The sequence below is a fragment of the Suncus etruscus genome, chromosome 20 (genome assembly GCF_024139225.1).
Source record: "Suncus etruscus isolate mSunEtr1 chromosome 20, mSunEtr1.pri.cur, whole genome shotgun sequence".
Lineage (NCBI taxonomy): Eukaryota > Metazoa > Chordata > Mammalia > Eulipotyphla > Soricidae > Suncus > Suncus etruscus.
Genome location: NC_064867.1, coordinates 773,212 through 793,539, shown reverse-complemented (window position 1 = coordinate 793,539; position 20,328 = coordinate 773,212). Strand labels below are relative to the sequence as shown.

At 39.2% G+C, this 20,328-nt stretch overlaps 2 protein-coding genes across 2 annotated transcripts in view; both read left to right on the top strand.

Annotated features, from left to right (window-relative positions):
• EIF1B (eukaryotic translation initiation factor 1B) overlaps window positions 1-20,328 on the top strand; it is a 634,827-nt gene that overhangs the window by 409,144 nt on the left and 205,355 nt on the right.
• The window catches only part of MYRIP (myosin VIIA and Rab interacting protein), a 334,456-nt gene that overhangs the window by 133,981 nt on the left and 180,147 nt on the right, over window positions 1-20,328 (top strand). The window contains exon 3 of the mRNA XM_049766460.1: window positions 12,750-12,971. Within this exon, the coding sequence (XP_049622417.1) occupies window positions 12,750-12,971 (222 nt within the window). The remainder of the gene's footprint in view (window positions 1-12,749; window positions 12,972-20,328) is intronic.

The window sequence follows — 20,328 nt, the reverse complement described above, 5'->3', positions numbered from 1 at the left end:
GTGTTCCAGCAACCAGAGACAATGCAAGAGTTTGAACCCCATCTGGTTAGTTATTTTCCTCCCTCAAGTACAAACCCTCAGCATAGTTTGCAAGCTGAGCCATTAAAAACATTTTTCTCTTTTTGCTCTCCGCTCCCTCTCCTTCACCCACTTCCTATTGACTCTTTCCCTTTTTGTCTAGCCACTTCCTATTGACTGTTTATTTCCGTTTTGGGGGATGTGGGCAAGGGAGAGGCTGAGGGGGTAGTATTCTCAGTTGGATTCTGTGAGAGAAATGTAGATGAATGCACCAGAGTAGCAGAAGCGGTTTAGAAGGAACGAGAAGCGGCCCAGGAGGGCCACAGATGCCACCACTTCACTGGAGGGTGCAGCATATTCAGTCTGGTGCAGGGTAGCCAGCATGGGGATGATCCTAGAGTGGAGCATGTTCTGTGCCATCGAGCCCAAGTGAGCAAGAGAGACGCAGTAGCAAAGCAGCAGCGGTCTCCAGATCTTGAATTGCTGCAGCACCAGGCTGGCAGGCAGGCAGGCAGGAACTCTGCCTCTGCCTATGTACCCTGGTCTCTAATGACTCTGAGGTGGCATTTGACAGTTAGAGGGGAAGTTAGTTAACTGTGAAGGGGGGAGAGATGGGGATGGCAGAGGGTCAAAGGGTGAGTCCCTCTCTCCCTCTCTCCCAGATTCTAGTCAAAGTTTTGCTGACCAAGTTAAAGGAACTTTATATAATTTTCAGGTCGATTTCCTGGAAAGTAATAGATCATCTGTGATAAATGATGAACTTATTTTTTTCTTTTCTAAACTTGAGCCATGCTGGAAATAAATTCACTTTTGGATTTTCAGTTGTACCAGACAGAGATGCCTGAGGGAGTCCAATTTTATGAGCTTCAGAGGAAGAATCTAGTCGGTTTTCCATGTCAAATTTAGAGATGTCATGCGAAGGTTTTCCCTTCTCTCACTCAGTAGCATACTCAGCAGCCACCTCACTGAAGCTTTTTATTCATTTGTCTTTTGCTAATTGCCGACCATTCGCTTGTAGTTGGGCGTCACTGTGCAATTCCATCAGCCGTGTAGCAGAGCTAAGTAGAAACAAGCTGAAATTAATGTTTCACTGCAGATGAGTTCAAAGATCAGTGACATCCTGTGAAAGAGAAACTTTCTCTTTCCCATCCGAGATGCTCCAATCCTACTCCAGAACAGTGGGCATGATCACTATTGCCTGCCCCTACTTCAGAAACCCTTCTTTCCTGGACTAGTCTTAGGGCTGTATCAACATACCAAGAGTTTCCTTGCTTTGGTCATTGCTTATGTTTTCTCTTTTTGCTTGTTTGTTTTTGGGCCACACCCAGCAGCGCTCAGAAATTGCTCCTGGCAGCACGGGGGACCATATGGGATGCCGGGATTTGAACCACTGTCTGTCCTGGGTCAGCTGCTTGCAAGACATACGCCCAACCTTTGTGCTACCTCTTCGGCCCCCATGCTTATATTTTCTTTTCTTTTTTTTTTTTTTTTTGTGGTTTTTGGGTCACACCCGGCAGTGCTCAGGGGTTTTTCCTGGCTCCGTGCTCAGAAATTGCTCCTGGCAGGCACAGGGGACCATATGGGATGCCGGGATTCGAACCGATGACCTTCTGCATGAAAGGTAAACGCCTTACCTCCATGCTATCTCTCCGGCCCCATATTTTCTTTTTTAACACTCTTGCTGGCCCTACTCAGTTTTCAGCACTCAGATACTCAGATATTCAGGTACTCAGATACTTTCACCCCCAGATACAGAGTCACAGAGCTTCAATCCCTATATATTTTTTAAGATGATCAAGTGATAAAAATACAGTGCTTGCATGAAGCTAGATTTAGTCTGCTTTCTCGTCACTGGTTTGTCCAGTTCCTGGAGTTCAGTGAGTCAAATGTCAGCATATCATATGTTCTTGTGTCCTTGTTCTGATTGTGTGTGTGTCCATAAGACTGGTTATGGTCAAGGGAAAGAAACTGGGAGTGAAAGCCCACTCATGAAAAGCCCACTCATGAAAGCCTTATTCATGCTTACTATGGGGTAGGCTTGAGTGAGGCTGAGAAACTGGGAACAGTGGTGGAGGGAATGCTACTCTGGTGGTGGGACTGGTGTTGGAACATTGAATGCCAGAAATAATTGGTTTATAAACAATATTGTAAACCACTACTGGTATGTTTAAAATAAAGAAATTTATTTTATAAAGGAAGGGAAGTGACCTGACACTATCTCAGGTAGAGGTGGTAGGCACACCACCACCTCACATGACTATGGCAAACACTTGCTAACCCCCCACCCCCACCTCCAAAGCCCATTTGAGTTACTCAGACCCACAGAGGAGATTTTAGCCAAACAATAAGGAAGATTGAGTCTGGTAAGTGTGACTGCCCAAGAAATGAGGTATCAGGGACCGGAGAATGCAAAGAGATAGTCAGGGCTAGTTTATATTACAAAGTTTCAGCAGTAAGATCTTTAGGGAACAGAGAAATAATTCAGGTGTAAGTAATTGTCTTGCATATAGTTTATCCTATTTTGGTCCCTGGCATCATGGAGGGTCTCCTGAGAACTTCCAGGATTGACCTCTGAGCATAAAACCAGGAGAAAGCCCTAAGCACTGTTGGTTGTAATCTAAACCCTCAACCCACAAAAAAAGAATCTTTGGGGTTATTATTAGAAGAGCTATATTCACCAAAGAACTAAACTCACCTCAATTCTACTCTAAAGAAGTTCCATAAATAGATATGAAAAAAAATTCATTGTCACTTATTCTCGAAGGGAAATCCAAACCGCAAAGAGATAGCACCTCACACCTATGAGAATGACATAAAAAAGACCACAAACAGCATGTGTTGGTGGAGATGTGGTAAGAATAAAGAGTAGTCTTCTCTAATAAGAACAGTTGGAAGGTTTCTCAAAATTTAAAGTAGATTTTCCATATGATTAAGATAGATTTTCCATATGATTAAGCAGTTCTACTCCTAGACATCTATCCAAGGAATATAAAAGTGAAATTATGAAAAAATATATGCATTCCCTCATTTATTGCAGAGCTGTTGATGAGAACAGCTGATGATTGTAACAACCAAAATACCTAGTGATGGGGCCGGGCAGTGGCGCTAGAGGTAAGGTGCTGCCTTGCCTACGCTAGCCTTGGATGGACCGCGGTTCGATCCCCCGGTGTCCCATATGGTCCCCCAAGCCAGGAGCGACTTCTGAGCACATAGCCAGGAGTAACCCCTGAGCATCACCCGGTGTGGCCCAAACCCCCCCCCCAAAAAAATACCTAGTGACACAAGTGAATAAAAAAGATGTAGTCTAGAAACACAATTAATACTGATCAACTGTAAGAAAGGATGAAAACTTGCTGTTTGTGACAACATGAATGGGAATATAGTAGGAGGGATTTTGATACTTTGAGGGGACACGAGGTAATCATGTACATTTGAAGAAGGGCGTTGTGTTCCTAAAGCATAGTTTCATAAACTAGCATGACTTCAATTTAAAAAATATTCAGAATAGGGGCTGAAGTGATAGTAAGCGGGTAGGGTGCTTGTCTTGCATGCTTCTCACCCAGGTTCTGTTCCCAGCACCACAAATGATCCCATGAACCCTTTCAAGAGTTCAACCCTTTCAAGCCTTTGTACAGAGTCATAAGTATGCCCTGAGAACCACTGGATGTGGCCCCAAAACAAATAGATTTTATTACAAAGAGATTTTAAAAGCATGAAAAGTCTTCAGATGTGATGTTCTGACCTTTTTGTTTGTTTGTTTGTTTTTGGGCCACACCCGATGACACTCAGGGGTTATCCCTGGCTTTGAAGTCAGAAATCACTCTTGGCTTGGGGGACCATATGGGACACTGGGGGATCAAACCTCCATCCATCCTAGGTTAGCGCACGCAAGACAGACACCCTATGGCTTGTGCCACCGCTCCAGCCCCGATGTTCTGACTTCTAGACTTTAAAGATATATCAGTTGGGGAGAAATCCAGAAAACAGAGCACTCTGAATATTTCACACAAAAGATTTTAAAACTTGGAATTAGTTGCACAAGTATTGGAAGAGTTGAAAAGCAACAGGAAGAACATATATCTTTAGGGAGATTGGACAGAGTGTAACTGGAAACCCTCAAGACTGCACTAACTGGAGCCACTACTGAAGCTTCTGAGGATAATAGAATCCCACTGCCAAGAAGAACCACAGAGACCACACTCCTCTTTGTTCCAAGAATCATTATCTTCGTAGACAGTTGTTTTCATAGGCGAGGTTCTATTCTTTCCTTTTATGAAAATGATGGAGTGCCAGTTTTCACCAGCCACAAAAGGGTATTTTATAGGTTCAATAAGGAATCATGATTCATAATGTTTTCTGCATTTGTATTTAGAACATTAATAAAGGTTTAAGGAAAGTTTCCTTTATTTAAACATAGTAATAACTCTGGAAGTAAATGCAAAATTGTATTGAGCCATGCCAAGGGAAACTAGGTCCTGGAGGAAGAAATAGGGTGCTCATTTTTGGTCAAAGATACATAGAGGTCTGACTTTAAATCTCTCAACATTTCATTTGATTCCCTCAGCACTGCTAGGAGGAATTTCTGAGTGCAGAGCCAAGAGCAACTCTTGTGCATCATTGGATGTGACCCACAAAAACAAAAATAAGAGCAGATATTCCTAAGGTTTTATAAACAGGCACCCTCCACCTGAATGTGGATCTTTCTCTGTTCTTGACCTTGGGCCTCCCTTTCTCCTGGGTTCCCACACAAAGAAAAGCATTCATAGCTGTAAAATGATCCTCTGTCTATTCTATTTAAGCACTCCAATAACTGATTTGAGGAGACTGGAAATAGAATTACTCTCCCTACTGTACAGAGTTTTGAAGATAAATTGTGAAGCTGCTAGTTGTCCAATTGTTTTGTGAATCCCCACATGGGGACTGTTCTCATGCTATTGTGAGGTTAGGAAAACAAAGATTACTGGCACTATTTGAAGATGAAAGGGTTGGAGCAGGAGGGTGAGAGAACTAGGACAGTAGAGGCAGAGTCAGATGGAGATATTGGTTCTAGACATTTTCCGAAAGACCTGATGAGCATGACTATGGGAGAAATGTCCCCTCTTGCAGAAGACTGGATCCCTTGGCTTTTCCTTTTCACATGTTTTATCTACAAAGACTAGACCACATCAGGGAAAGATTGACATAAAGCACAATCAGCTATTATTTCATACAGTTCCCATCAGTTTGTCATTGGAGGATGTCTGTTCCTCCCAAGTACCTGCAGTTTTGAAAGTGCATACCCAAAAACCTGTGGTGCTCGCACATTCAGGAAAAGGAGGTTGGTGCTGCTGCTGAAGCAAAGGAAAGAACTTCAGAGCTGTCACAACATATTACAGCCTAGGCAGGGTGAGAGAGAGCCAGACCATTGGAAATACTAAGGCCCCTAAATCAACAGTGTATTTCCTTCACTAAGGAGAGAGGGATCCATTCCACTCTAGAAAATTAGTTGCATTTTTGCGGCTCCAATGTGGCAGTCACACCATCAGTGCTGTCTCCTCTGCCTAGAATACTCTGTGTCAGCAAATGAGAACTGAATAAATAATTTAAATAGTGCCTATAATCTTGAGGCAGCATATTATAACTATGCATCAGGCTGACTGTCTTTTTGATAGTAAAGAAGCATTCTGTCTGCCATCACTGTACCCTAATGCACCATAACAGGCACTGCTAACTTACCGTGACATTGTAGCCTTTTGGAATCCCTGTGTTCTCAATATACCAAGATGACAAACAATTGGAGTTGGCCTTGCAGTAGACCAGGAAATCATGAAATGTTCATAAGGTTTCGGCTATCTGCCTCAAAGTGATATATCAGGTAGAGGTTAGAATAAGTATGAAATATGATGGCTAAAGACCATCCTATTCAATACTATTAGTCCTTAGGGTAAATACAAATTAAAATATACTTCCATTTGTTATTATTCAATATTTAAGCAAGTAGTAGTAGTAGTTTTTTCCTAGATACATCATAAAAATTTCTTGATGTAAACAAATATGATAAAATATTATGAATACTTAACTACTTGGTTTCTAGCTAATCTACATGACATACTAGTGTTTGCTTCTTACTTCTGTGCTCATTTTAAATTTCTAATAACTTTGTGAAGGAGGAATTACCATTGCAATTTAGCAGCTCAGAACATTGGTGGATAGTTCTTTATATATATATATATATGTGTGTGTGTGTGTGTGTGTGTTGTGTGTTTGTGTGTGTGTATGTGTGTATACTTCAGGACTCCCAAAGCACCATATAGAAAATCTCTCTGAATTCCTATGTTTGACATAGTATTATTTGCAATAGACAGAATCTGGAAACAATCCAGATGCCCGACAACAGATGAATGACTAAAGAAACTGTGGTACATGTACACAATGGAAAACTATACAGCTATTAAGAAAAATGAATCACGAAATTCGTTTATACATAAATGAATATGGAGATTATTATGCTGGATGAAATGAGTCAAAGGGAAGAATAGAGACAGAATAATCTCACTCATTTATGTTATTTAATAAGAATAAAAGATAGTATGATTCTAATATCCAGAGACTATAAAGATGAGGATCAGGAAGATAGCCCATGGTAGGAACCTTGCCACAAAGTTAGGTAGTGAATGGACTACTTTGTTAATGATAGTTGGAACTGATCACTCTGGACATGAACTGGGTGCTAAAAGAAGATAAAGTGATATGCCTGGTACTCATTTATTAACAGTAGTGCAAATCATAATGTCAGAGGGACATTATGAGGGACATAAAGGAGGGAGGGAAGGAGGGAGGAAGGAAGGAAGGAAGGAAGGAAGGAAGGAAGGAAGGAAGGAAGGAGAGTGGGAGGGAGGGAGGAAGGAAGGAGAGTGGGAGGGAGGGAGCAAGGAGAGTGGGAGGGAGGGATGAAGGAAAGAAAGAAAGAAAGAAAGAAAGAAAGAAAGAAAGAAAGAAAGAAAGAAAGAAAGAAAGAAAGAAAGAAAGAAAGAAAGAAGAAAGAAAGAAAGAAAGAAAGAAAGAAAGAAAGAAAGAAAGAAAGAAAGAAAGAAAGAAAGAAAGAAAGAAAGAAAAGAAAGAAGAGAGAGAAAGAGAAAGAAAGAAAGAAAGAAAGAAAAGAAAGAAGAGAGAAAGAGAGAAAGAAAGAAAGAAAGAAAGAAAGAAAGAAAGAAAGAAAGAAAGAAAGAAAGAAAGAAAGAAAGAAAGAAAGAAAGAAGAGGAAAAGAAAAAAGAACAATGAAAGAAGGAAGAAAGAAAAGAAGGAAAGAAAAGAATAAAATCTGTCCCAGAAGCAGGCAGCAATGCGGATGGGTAAATGGAGGAAAAATGGAAACACTACTGGCAGAAAATGTACGCTGGTGAAGGGTGATGTACATAGTATGACAAAAACTCAATCATAAATAATTTTGTAGCCATGGTGCTTAAATTAAGTACTTATTAAGAAAAGAAAAAGAAAAATTTTGAAATGATATATTTAAAATCAAATATAAAAAGAAAATCAGTGGATAGAGGACTCTTTGGTAGTAACTAAACCTAGATAAACATTGTCACCTATAACTCCAAACTAATTTGTCTCTCAGGTGGTATAATTATATGGGAAACTGGGATCCTTCCCAGGGTACTTGAAGCAGGTTCTGGATTTATATGATTCTTGGCTAATTCTGCAGGCATTTTGGTTTTACTATACAGTGTAGGACATTTTTGGTCTTATTTTATGATTAGGAATCATTCCTGGAGATTCTCAGGGGACAGCGTGTCATACTGGGGATTGAATCAGGTTTGCTGTATGCAAGGCAAGAGTCTTAACCCTGTATGATCTCAATGACTCATACAATTATTTGGGGGAGCCACAGCTAGCTGTGCTCGGGGCTTACTCCTGGCGCAGTGCACTGGGATCACTCTTGGTAGGAATTGGGGGACCATTATGTGGTCCTGGGGATCAAAACTGAAATGTCTATATGCAAAATAAGTACCTTTCCTGCTGTACTATCTCTGGCCTACTATAAAGTTTTATTTAGTGATTTTTTCCAATAAGAAATCTAAGTAAAGGTTCACAAGAAAGTCACTCTGTGGATGTATCTTAGAATGATTATGAAAAGTAAAATAGAAAAGAAAATGAAGCACACTTGTTGGCTGATTTATCCTGAACATATACTATGAATAGTAAATTAAATAACCAATAGCTGTAACAACAAAATTAACTTGTAGACTCATTAAAAACTCCCTAGTGGTTCTCAAAGGGAGTTGACAATGGAAGAATGAGCAGAAGAACTATTTTGATAGGGGAGGATAGTATTAAAACTTTGGTGTTAGGGTGACAAATTCTGAAGACACAGCTATTAACCTCTCCCCCTCTTCCCCTAAATTTTACAATATTTTAAATCTATTAAATAATCAGTAAAAGACTTTGGAAGCTATAATAATAGCACCCACTTTAAAGAATTATTGGGATAACCACTGGAAAAATATCTATTAAACACCAACATTACCTGGCAAGAAAAAAATGTTGAAAAAACTTTTTTTTAATAAGAGCTTCTGTTTCTTCCCTGAGCCATTGGTTCCAAACATCACATTTGAGTTGCAACAAACTCAGCAGGGAATTTGGTAGTTTATTAATAGACACCTGGTATAATTTTAAATGCCACTGGAATGTGCAGTCCTGTATATCAGGAAACAAAACTAATAAAGTTTAACTGATCCTATGGATTGAGTTCAGAGAGCTCATTTGAGCCCTAAAGACTTTTCTTCCTAGATATTTTATTCCATTTAATTTAGTGTCTGTAATATCAATAGAATCCAGTCAATTGCTGAGTCTGCTCTTCTGTTACTTACAGATGCCTGAGCTGTTCACACCTTAGCTCATCTCATGTTTTAAATCTAAGGCAATGAATAACATCTCCCCTGGGATGAGGAAACCTCTGTCCTGTTTCCCTATAAATATTTCATTCAACCACCTATATATATTTGATATTGACTTCGTAGAATTATTCACTGGCCTTGATTTAAGCTCCCTTTGTTGCTCAAACATCAGGTGAGTATTGGGCACTGCCATGCAGAACAGTGAGCCATATTGAAAAACATGTTTGCCAGCTAAGAGTACATAAACCCCCAGAGCTACAAATCCACACTAAATTATCATGTAGAGAAGCTTATGATATATTGTTAGCTGAAGCCAGAGTTTACAAAATAATACACATATTTTCAATTCTTGTAGCTAGGTGGGATTATCTAGTCAACACTATCCTTCATTTTATTAACAGCATGTAGGATATAAGACTTATTTCTTTTAAAGCAATTAAAAGACAAATCAGATTTTCACATTTTGCAAAGGCATAGAGGGTGTATGATACAATGATAGAGCACACATTTAGTATGGAAGGAAGGAAGGGAGGGAGGGAAGAAATGGAGAAAATATTTGAATAAACTTTTATCTCCAAAGACAACAAATCCAGAAATGGACACAAATTATATTAAAAAATGTTTTATATTATTTATCATTAGGGGCATTTAAATGGAACAATAATTAGTTGTATATCTCAAAATGTATATCTGGGCTTAGTCATTGACCAGAGGCTTCTCTACCTATTAATTATCTGAGCTAAGATGCAATGATAATTCCTTCACAAAGTGCTTGGAATTTTAAATGAGCATAGCAATAAGAAGCAAATACTAATTTTCCATGTGGATTACTCAGACCTAGTACCTAAATATGCAAAACATTTTATCATACTTGCCTGAAAAATGGCTCCACCATTTAGAAAGTAATTTGAATATTTTCTTTTTTCTTTTTTCTTTTTTTTTTTTTTTTGGTTTTTGGGCCACACCCTGTGACGCTCAGGGGTTACTCCTGGCTATGCGCTCAGAAGTTGCTCCTGGCTTCTTGGGGGACCATATGGGACGCCGGAGGATTGAACCGCGGTCCGTCCTAGGCTAGCGCAGGCAAGGCAGGCACCTTACCTCCAGCGCCACCGCCCGGCCCCCTGAATATTTTCTTAAAAGGTTACACAGAGCAATTGGCAGTTTGGGGAAAAGTGAAAAAGGAAAATTCCATAAGGTAGAAATAAAAGGCACAACTTCATCTTAAATAACTGAGTAGTATTCCCCACATTTTCTTTACCTAGTCATCAATCAATAAAATTTCAGGTTGATTCCCTCAAACTATTTTTAGTACTTAAAGAAATCTCTATGTAGCTTTCCATAAAGCTGTTACCAGTTTACTTTTTTTCATATGTTTATAGACCTATTAATATGTTTTCTTTGGCAAAATGTCTATTCAAATCTTTTGCCTGTTTTTTGATTGGGCGTTTTGTTGTTGAGTATGTGAACTCTTTGTTTTAGATATTAATTCCTTCCAGATGTTCACAAAAATTTCTCAAGCCTCCAGATGTCTTTTACTGAAATTTTTTTGTAAAGGACTTTGGGGGGTGGGTGTTGGGTCATGCCTGGTGATTCTCAGGGATTACTCCTGATTCTTTGCTCAGGAATCACTCCTGGCAGGCTCAGGGGACAAGATGGGATGCTGGGGATCGAACCTAGGTTGGCTGTGTGCAAGGCAAATGCCCTACCCACTATGCTATCACTCTGGACCCTGTCGACATGAGGTTGATCCATTTGTTTGGCGCTTTTGTTTTTAGATTGAAGATGTGCACATTTTCAGGGTGTCCCAAAACAAATAACCACAAACTAGGACATTTAAAACCATAGTTTAAGGGACTGGGAATAGGGAGGCTGATAGGGACAATGTTGGGGGAAGTGAACATACTGTTGGAGGGTGTTTTGCTGGAAAGTTTTATGCATGGGACTCTATCATTAATAGTATGTAAATCATGGTACCTGAAATAAAATAAAGTTTTAAGTAAAAAAATAGCAGAAACGTCCACTCTCATAATTCTGACTAAGAAACTAAGAAACCGACAGAAATATATTCCTTCTCACAGCTCTTCTCACAGTTCGCTCTTTGGGTTTCCTCTTCCAACTTCTAGCGAAACTGAAAACCCAACCTGCTTCCCTGTTTGTATTATCTTTTCCTCCTAGAAGGACACAGGAGCTAGAGATAGGGCCCAGAAGAATAATCCAGAATGAACGCACCAAAGCCCTTAATTATATTCTCTGGGAAAATTTTTTTCTTTTTTCAAATATATTAGCATTTTAGAATTAGTGCATTAAAAGTAGACATATTTTTCCTTGGGAGGCAGGCAGGAAAAGAGCACCTGTCCACTCACTTTCAGGACTGTTTGTGTGTGTGTGTGTGTGTGTGTGTGTGTGTGTGTGTGTGTGTGTGCATGAGTGCGCGCACACGTGCTCACTTTGACAGCACATACACTAAAACTGGGACTATGCATCAAAGATTAGCATAAATTTGTGTTAAAATGCATATGTATGTATTATAATGGAATAGAATAGAGCCTCCCAAACAAGATCTAAAACGGATGGCTTTAGCTGCAGAAAATGCAAATACTTACCAAAGATGAAAGAAACCATAAGCAAAGCTAAAGAAAGACTGATGCAAAATAGGAGAAAATATTTGCTGCATGCATCTCAGATACATCAAAGTAAATTGCACAATCACAAACATCATGGCAAGCTTATTTGTTTTCTGCTACTCTTTGTGGACCTCTTTTTTAGGGCATAAGATGGGAGGGTCCCTTTCAAGCAGTGATCGGGGGTCCCTGGGAACATGCCCAGTGATACTCAGCCAATGAGACAAATAGCTTGGTGTTAGGGCCTGAAGCTATGCTATGGCTCCATTGGAAACCACCAAGGTCAGCTTGGCAGTTCTGAGGGGCCACCAGGGCCACACCAAGGAATGCTTGGGTGCTTCCACGGCCACATTGGGTGTTGGGTGATGCTCAGGGAGCTGTGTGGTGTCAGGTTTCAAACTGAAGTAGGGTACATGCTAAACAAGTGCCCTCACCCCTGTACTATCTTTCCAGCCTCAGGCATCCATTTTGTGGCAGGAAAGACAACTCAAATTTGCCCAATCAGAGTAATGAAGTGTTTTTCAGGGTGACTTAGTCTGTTTGGAATACACACTTGCCTCCAAGGCTTCTCCTCTCCTCCTTGAGTATAGAAAAAAAATGTGTGTGATGTTTAATGTTCAATCATCTGGCTGTGTGCCCAGCGGGCCACGAGCTGTTTGGAAGTAGGGGATTGATTGTCTTTAATCCAACTCGGAATCCCCAAGTGCTCAGGGTTTGCCCATCACCCAGATAATCTTTATTGACTCATATTGATTGGAAAGCTTTTAGAACCACTGGGTGCTTTGGTTTCCCAGGATGTTAAGTAGGGCCAGGACTGCATTTATCATATTCCCAGCAGAGCTGTTGGAAAAATTAATGTTTTAACCATAAATAAATGGCCTCTTGCTCCCTTAAAAAGGCATTAAGTTTTGATTCTTTGAAGATTGTTTAGTTGAATAATAAGTCTTATCTCTATCTTGTGTCTGAAATATAAATAATGTTTTACGGCTGTTACCTAGAAAATAGAACATACAGACATACGCCCCAATTAATCTACCATGATTATTCTCAAAATGTCACGTCAGGCAATTGATCTCTTAGAATTATATGGTTCTACAGGAAGAGGCTACAAAGCAACTTTGCTGGTGGGAGGGCTTCAGAACAAGGTGCCTTGGGCAGAGAGACCCCACACATACACCCCCTACATAACATGCTCTTTTTCTTCCTGCCCATCCTTTGCTGTGTTTCCAGTGAGATGAAGCAGAAGCTGGACGAGGAAGGCAGTAAGTGCAGCATCTTGTCAAAGCACCAGAAGTTTGTGGAGCACTGCTGCATGCGCTGCTGCTCACCCTTCACCTTCCTGGTCAACACCAAGCGTCGTTGTGGGGACTGTAAGTTCAACGTCTGCAAGAGCTGCTGCTCCTATGAGAAGCAAGAGAAAGTGTGGATCTGCTGTGTCTGCCAGCAAACAAAGTGAGTGATGCCTGGTACTTCACAGTTTTGGGGGGGTCACTCTCACCTCCCAAAACCCCCAAACCACACTGAGGTTGTGGTGAGCAGAAAGTTTGACACTGAGGAAGATATTATGGAAGTTAAGTGCATTTGTTGAGCTTCCTAAAAGGCAACGCAGTGTTATTCTCTAATGGTGTTTGCTTTCATCCATTCATTCCACGCTCATATTTTGGAGGCAAGAATATAGTGGATAGAGGCCATACAAGGGTGAACCTGGGCCTCTGGTGCAAGGACATGATGGGATTTGTGAGCACTGAAAATAGGCTGGTGATACATCCCTTGATCATGGTACTCAATGCCCATCAATTGACAGAGCAAGGAGTCGCTGTCTCTTGCGTTAGAAGTCAAGAAATTATTTATTATTAAACTTGAGTCAAAGCAGTGTCTGCTGTGATGAAAGGTTTTGTTTTGTTTCAGTCATAATGTGGAAAGGGGGAATGATGGCCTCCTAGGGGAGAAAGTAATGGTGTGGTGATTCAAAGACACTCTCCTTCTCCCTCAGAACTGGAACAGTATTTCCCTGACACATTGAGTCTTTGGAAATGGATGAATTTGATAAGGGAAAGTTATGCACTTTTTTCTTGGAATTTTGAAATGGTCAATGGTCCTGGAAGCTGCATGGCACCCTGGTATTTGTTGTCTCCTTCCCTAACTCTGTTATAAAGTGTGAGACAGAGACTGAGCTGTGCTGGAAGAACAGGAGCTCCTGCCTCTCTCATCTGTTTTTATTTTCCCTTTTTCCCTCTTCCTCCTGTCTATTTTGTTTATACTCTTTAATATCCAAAGTCTTGCCATGTGCACAAAAAGCTATATAAATGAGGACATTTTTCAGATTCCAGTATATACATATATTACAAGCATGATTGTAGTTGGGTTTCAGTCATAAACATAACACCCCCCTCCACCAGTGCACCATTCCCACCACCATGCCTCCTTTCCCTCCTTCCCAACCCCTGCCTGTATTCGAGACAGGCATTCTACTTCTCTCACTCATCTACATTGTCATGATAGTGGTTAGTGCAGTTATTTCCCTAGCTGCATTCACCATTCTTTGTGGTGAGCTTCATATTGTGAGCCGGTCCTTCTGGCCCTCATCTCTATTGTCTCTGGGCATTATTACAATAATGTCCTTAATTTTTCTTAAAACCCATAGATGAGTGAGACTATTCTGTGTCTATCTCTCTCCCTCTGACTCATTTCACTCAGCATAATAGTTTCTTTGCTCTTCCATGTTTAGGAAAACTTCATGACTTCATTTTTCCTGATGGCTGCATAGTATTCCATTGTGTAAATGCCTTCTGCACACCTATATTCATTGCAGCACTATTTACAATAGCCAGAATCTGGAAACAACAGAGATGCCCAGCAATAGATGAGTGGCAAGAAACTATGACTTCAAATTTAAATTTTATGTTTAAATGTATATTTAATGTTTATTGACATAACATTGCATTGTGACATTTGAGTTTTGGGGTATCCTTTAAAACCAATGTGCAAGCATATGGAGATGAGGGCTAAAGTCATTTGCTATTCTGATCGTGTTTGATGACTTGTGATGATATCTTAGCATCATTGTTCAGTGAAACCAAAGAGGAGGGGTAAGGAACCCACTTCTTATTTTTCCACAGAATTCACATTTGTCATAGCACTCTTCCCAAGGAAGGTATTCGTAATTATATGAAAATATTTTGCTTCTTGAAGATTCTATAAAACCCAACATAATAGATGGTATGTCCAAGTCAAAGTTCCTGAAAGATTTGGCTTATGAGATGATCCTTTATGTTGGCCTTTCATCCCCTTTCACACTTGTACACAGATGTTGATTTTGTTTCATCGTAAGCTTTGCAGCCAACCCCTCAGCATTATGTAAGAGCCACATTGTGTGGAACATTGAAGGACTATTTTGACTCGAATCAAGTATGGACAATTTCAGATAAATTGCAATCTTTGAAACTTTCCCAATTTATGAGACACACACCCAAGAAAGTTGTGAAGACTTTCATTACAGATTTCATTTGGCAGAATGTAGCAGTGCTAGCTGCAGACATGGTATTCATCCTTTGTTGCCATTGCTTTGTGGATGGTTCTCTGAGTACAATTTGTACTCAAATTCTTGGTTTGAAATGTTATTCCTTTAGGTGTTATTATTTGGGGCTTTCTTCCAGGATATTCATATTGAAGCAATGTGAATTTTAAAATAATGATTTATCAGTTTTTATGACAGACATTTTATGAGTATGAGAAATTTCAGTTAAATCATTGGTAGCAACTACATGGACTAGCAGCTTCACCTATCTTGTATAAACTAATCCCCGTCTTTTGCTGCCTGCTTTTAATTTTTACCCTCGGCTATGGTTGTCAAAGACTCAGAAGCCAATAATTCAGAAAACTGGAGGAAAATGGGGAACATTGGCAGTGAGAAAATTACACTGGTGAAGGGTAGTATACATTCAATGACTGAAATCCAACTATGAACAATTTTGTAACCCCAGTACTTAAGTAATTAATTATTATTTTTTGAAATTTATTTGAAGATTCACTCAAACATTACAAATAAGTTCTTTATGTTCTTCTACAGGCAACTTCTTTCAGAATGAGTTCAAACCAAACCTGTTTGTTGTTGTTATTATCATTTGGAGTCATCTTGGTCTAAGAATGGGGTTACTATTTTCCTGGAGGACAAATTGACTGTTCAGGTCTTTGATTCATTAAAAATTTATTCTTTCTGATTTTGACATTTTGTGCAATTGCCTTAACACAAACCGATTTAGGAGACTGTTGTAAAAGAGGTAGAGAAAAAATATCTTTAAAACTAAAGTTAAAATACATCTAATTTTTATAGCTGCGGCATTTGCTTCAGTTTTCTCTTTTTTTCTTTATTTTATTTTATGTATTTATTTATTTATTTTGGTCACACCCAACAGCACTCAGGAGTTACTCCTGGCTCTATGCTCAGAAATCGCTCCTGGCAGGCTCGGGGGACCATATGGGATGCCAGGATTTGAACCACCGTCCTTCTGCATGCAAGGCAAATGCCTTACCTCCATGCTATCTCTCTGACCCCTTCAGTTTTCTCTGAGACAACATAAATTATCATTTATTCTTTACTTAGATTTTAATATCTTTACTTTTTCCTTACTACTTAGTAGTTGGCATTCACATAGTTTATGTGATATGCAAAGTATATTTGGTGTAAAACTTGCAGTAAATTTTAGATTTGCAATATCCATAAAGAAAATGTAATCTTAAAAAGATTCAGTATGGGCCCGGAGAAATAGCACAGTGGCGTTTGCCTTGCAAGCAGCCGATCCAGGACCAAACGTGATTGATTCGAATGCCGGTGTCCCATATGGTCCCCCGTGCCTGCCAGGAGCTATTTCTGAGCAAACAGCTGGGTGTGACCAAAAAACAAACAAACAAACAAACAAAAAACACACAAAAAAAAGTTTCAGTATGGAATAAAAATGTTCATAGGTTAACAAATATCTGAGAAATGTTGAACCACACAATAAAACAAGAAACTAGAAATCTCTTCTGCAAGTATATTTTCTTGTTAATGATTTCCCCCTACACACCCATTCCACTCATTGTTAACAAGAGTATATTGAAAAAGGCACTCTCATCTGTTTCAGACAAAGGCTAACTAACATATATCAAAGTCTTGCCAACATATATCAAGATCCTTTAGTATGTCCAAATCTTTTTACCTTATAAATTCAATATTGAAAACCTAAATCTAAAGAAAAATTTTTGATACTGCACAAAAATGACTTGTATTGAATTATTTGTAGTATCAGAAATATAACAAATCCACATCACCAACAATGGAACAGTGGGAGAAAATTAGTTCCCTTTCAATTTTATGAATATGACGAGACCTTTGCAATCATACATACACTGTATATTGCATGTATTAGTTCTTGGTAGTTTTTTTTGTTTGTTTGTTTTTGGTTTTTGGGTCACACCCAGCAGCGCTCAGGGGTTACTCCTGGCTTTACACTCAAAAATCGCTCCTGGCAGGCTCGGGGGACCATATGGGATGCTGGGATTCAAACCACTGTCCTTCTGCATGCAAGGCAAACGCCTTACCTCCATGCTATCTCTTTGGCCCTGCCATTCTTTGTTTCCTCTTATTTAGTTTCTAAGTTTTCCAGATATTCACATGTAGTTTTGATAACCATGTTTAACTAACATATGAGAGGAATCCTAGACTTACTCTTTCTAAACTTACCCTCAACCTCACCCCTCCAAACAACCCCCCCCCAACATACACACACAGTTCTTCTGTTCATTTTCCCTTACAGGGTTAAAAACCACTAAATTTCCTAGAGAAAAATAGAACCATTGACAGAGATTTCTATTTTAAACTCTCAGTTAGTGGGCAATCTAGTTGATAGGTACCCACCTATCTGTAATAAATCTCTATAGTGACTGTGCCTGCTGCTTTCAATTGAATTGTTGTGTAGTAACCTGAATCATGAGGCAGATGGAGGTTCTTTAACATTCAAATTGCCCCTGCCAAAGCTAAGCATCTGGTTTCTGTTCACTAATTCTTTGCTTCTTTATTTAATCAGTGAATTAAATAACACATAAAAACATCGAGTACCCACTATGGACCAGGGATTGAATTTGTCTTTTCAGATGAGTCATTTTATCTGATATTTATAAGAACTCTATGTAGGGCAGGTGATTAGTCCTATTTTTGAACCAAGGAATTTGGAACTCAGAAGGACTATGTGGCTAGCCAAAGTCACCTTGTCATTTCCAAATTCAGGCATCTCTTTAAACCCTCCCCCTCCTAGAATCCTAAGAAATCATAGGATATCTGAGGTGCTCTGGACTCCTTCCCTTCAACTGCCTGAGTCAGATGGCCTCTACTTTGAAAGCTGTGGAGCAGTAGATAGCCAGTTCTTCCTCATAGTATCAAAAGGATGGTGGAAGATTTTCTCCCCTTGGAATGCAGTTAACTACATGCCCACAGCAATCACCTTGCAAAGTTGCCTTGTAGTGCTGTTTCAGACCTGGAAGTGAATCTCATCCATCCTATTGAAGAGTGGCACTATTTCTTGTTAGCTCTCCAGCCCTCACACGGTCATCTCTCCAGAGACATACCAGTTCTAACATTCACATGTCTGCACCATTGGAAATAGTTGGAGGCTGTATCTATGGAATGAGTGAATCTCTAGGAAGTCTGTTTGTAGAGGAGGAATAGTGTATCATATTACATGTAAGAACTATGAATTAAATCGAGTTGATATTTTGGTGACCAATGACCTCTCGACTGTATTTTATTTTATAGCTTTTCTATTGATTGAGGTTCTGTGGCAACAAGTATCTTTTTTATTGTTAAATTATCTTTATTTAAGCACCGTGATTACAAATATGATTGTAGTTGTATGACTACAGTCATGTAGAGAACACCCCCCTTCACCAGTGCAAGATTCCCACCACCAATTTCCAAGATTTCCCCTCATCCCCACCCTACCCACACCTGTTCTTGAGACAGGCTTTCTACTTCTTTCATTCATTCACATTGTTATGATAGTTCTCAGTGTAGTTATTTCTCTAACTGCACTCATCACTCTACGTGCTGAGCTTCATGTCATGAGCTGCACCTACCAGCCCTCATCTCTCTTGTCTCTGAGATACTGCTAAAAATGTCTTTCATTTTTTTTTTTAAATTTTTTTCTTTATTTAAACATCTTGATTACATAAATGATTGTGATTAGGTTTGGCAACAAGTATCTTAATAGTTTGAAAAGAAGCAAGTTTTACTTTACAAATTTCTCTAGGCTTCTGATTAGGTCTGTACTATTCATAATGGTTGATCATGTAAGACACACATTTAATTAGGAAAAACATAGTACTTTGTTAATGTGAATTTCACAAGAGATTATAATGGTTAATTGTGTGTCATCTTGCCTAGTCCAAGATATTATTTAAATATTAGACCTAAGGTTGCTGTGAAGATATTTTTAGATAATGTCTTAATGTTTAAATAAGGAGACTTTGAGAAAAGCAGATTAATTACCCTCTGGGTAATTTCATCTCATTATCCTTGAGTCTCACCCAATCAATTGAAGGTCATAGGAGTAAAAAGAGTAGTTTCTCCATGGAAAAGGGGATTTCTACCTGAGACTGCCTTTTAACTGAAGCCATGCTATTCACTCTCTCCACAGACCTGCCAAACTACCTTGAAGATTTTAAATTTACCAACCTCTAATCCATTAATTATAGAAGCCAATTCTTTAAAACATATCTTTCTATAGACAGAATTATATAGATAAAGAGATAGCCAGAGATCCTCTATTTTTTTTTTTCTAAAGAACCCTAATTCCAGGATGTAGAACATGAGGAGTGGAAGGTCATACATAGATAGCAGGAGTTCTCTATGAGGTATTCTCCTGGTGTGGGTAGCCCTGGAGATAGACACCTGTAGGTAATAAAAGCTGTTTTCATTGTGGAATGCAAAACCCAGCAACAATGATTGGCTGATATCTGGGAGAGAGCAGCAGAATGCAGAACCCAGTAACAATGATTGACTGATATCTGGGAGAGAGCAACACATTCCTCTAAGTACAGAAGTTAAAGTACAGTATGGGGGATTATTGACTCTGGGAGCAGTAGGAAGCTGACCATGTTTTAACATTTGCACAGGGAGCAGAGCCTGGCAGATAAAACTCAGTCCTCAACCTCAGTAGAATGTTAACAGGGGTGGTCTAAAAATAAAAATATCCACAGTGGCTTCCTATTAGATTGCCCAAGACACAAAGCACAGAACCAGTGAAACTGGAATTGTTGCTAAGAGTGCATTATCTGTGCATCCTCCCATACTTTGATGGTAGTTGGGGAAATTTAGGTTGCCATAGTAAGCAAGCATTACTTTGGGTAAATTCAGAAAAAGAAACTTAGAGTGTTGATCATTAGGAGTTGAACAACCCAGTCTATATAGATGGACCCATGACCGAAAAAATGTTTTCCTCTGGAAATTTTAAACTTAGTGTAGTGACACATCACCTAAGATCTAGTTAGAACTGAGTGAAATGTTTGCCCTGAATTTCCATTACTAAGATCCCTGGTCTTAATGTGCAAGTTTTTTTATATTTAAGTTTTCTCTCAGACCCACAGACCCAGATATTTTCATTAAATTATCATTCTACAGTAGCTATCCAGAGTTTTTCCCTCTTGCTTAAAATGAAAAAATGAACCTTAACTTATATTATAAAGGAAAAACTATGGAATCAGAAATAGATATTTTATGCCAAGATTAAGAAGAAGTAGTACCATCTTTATATAGAATACAAAGGGGACAGTGCAA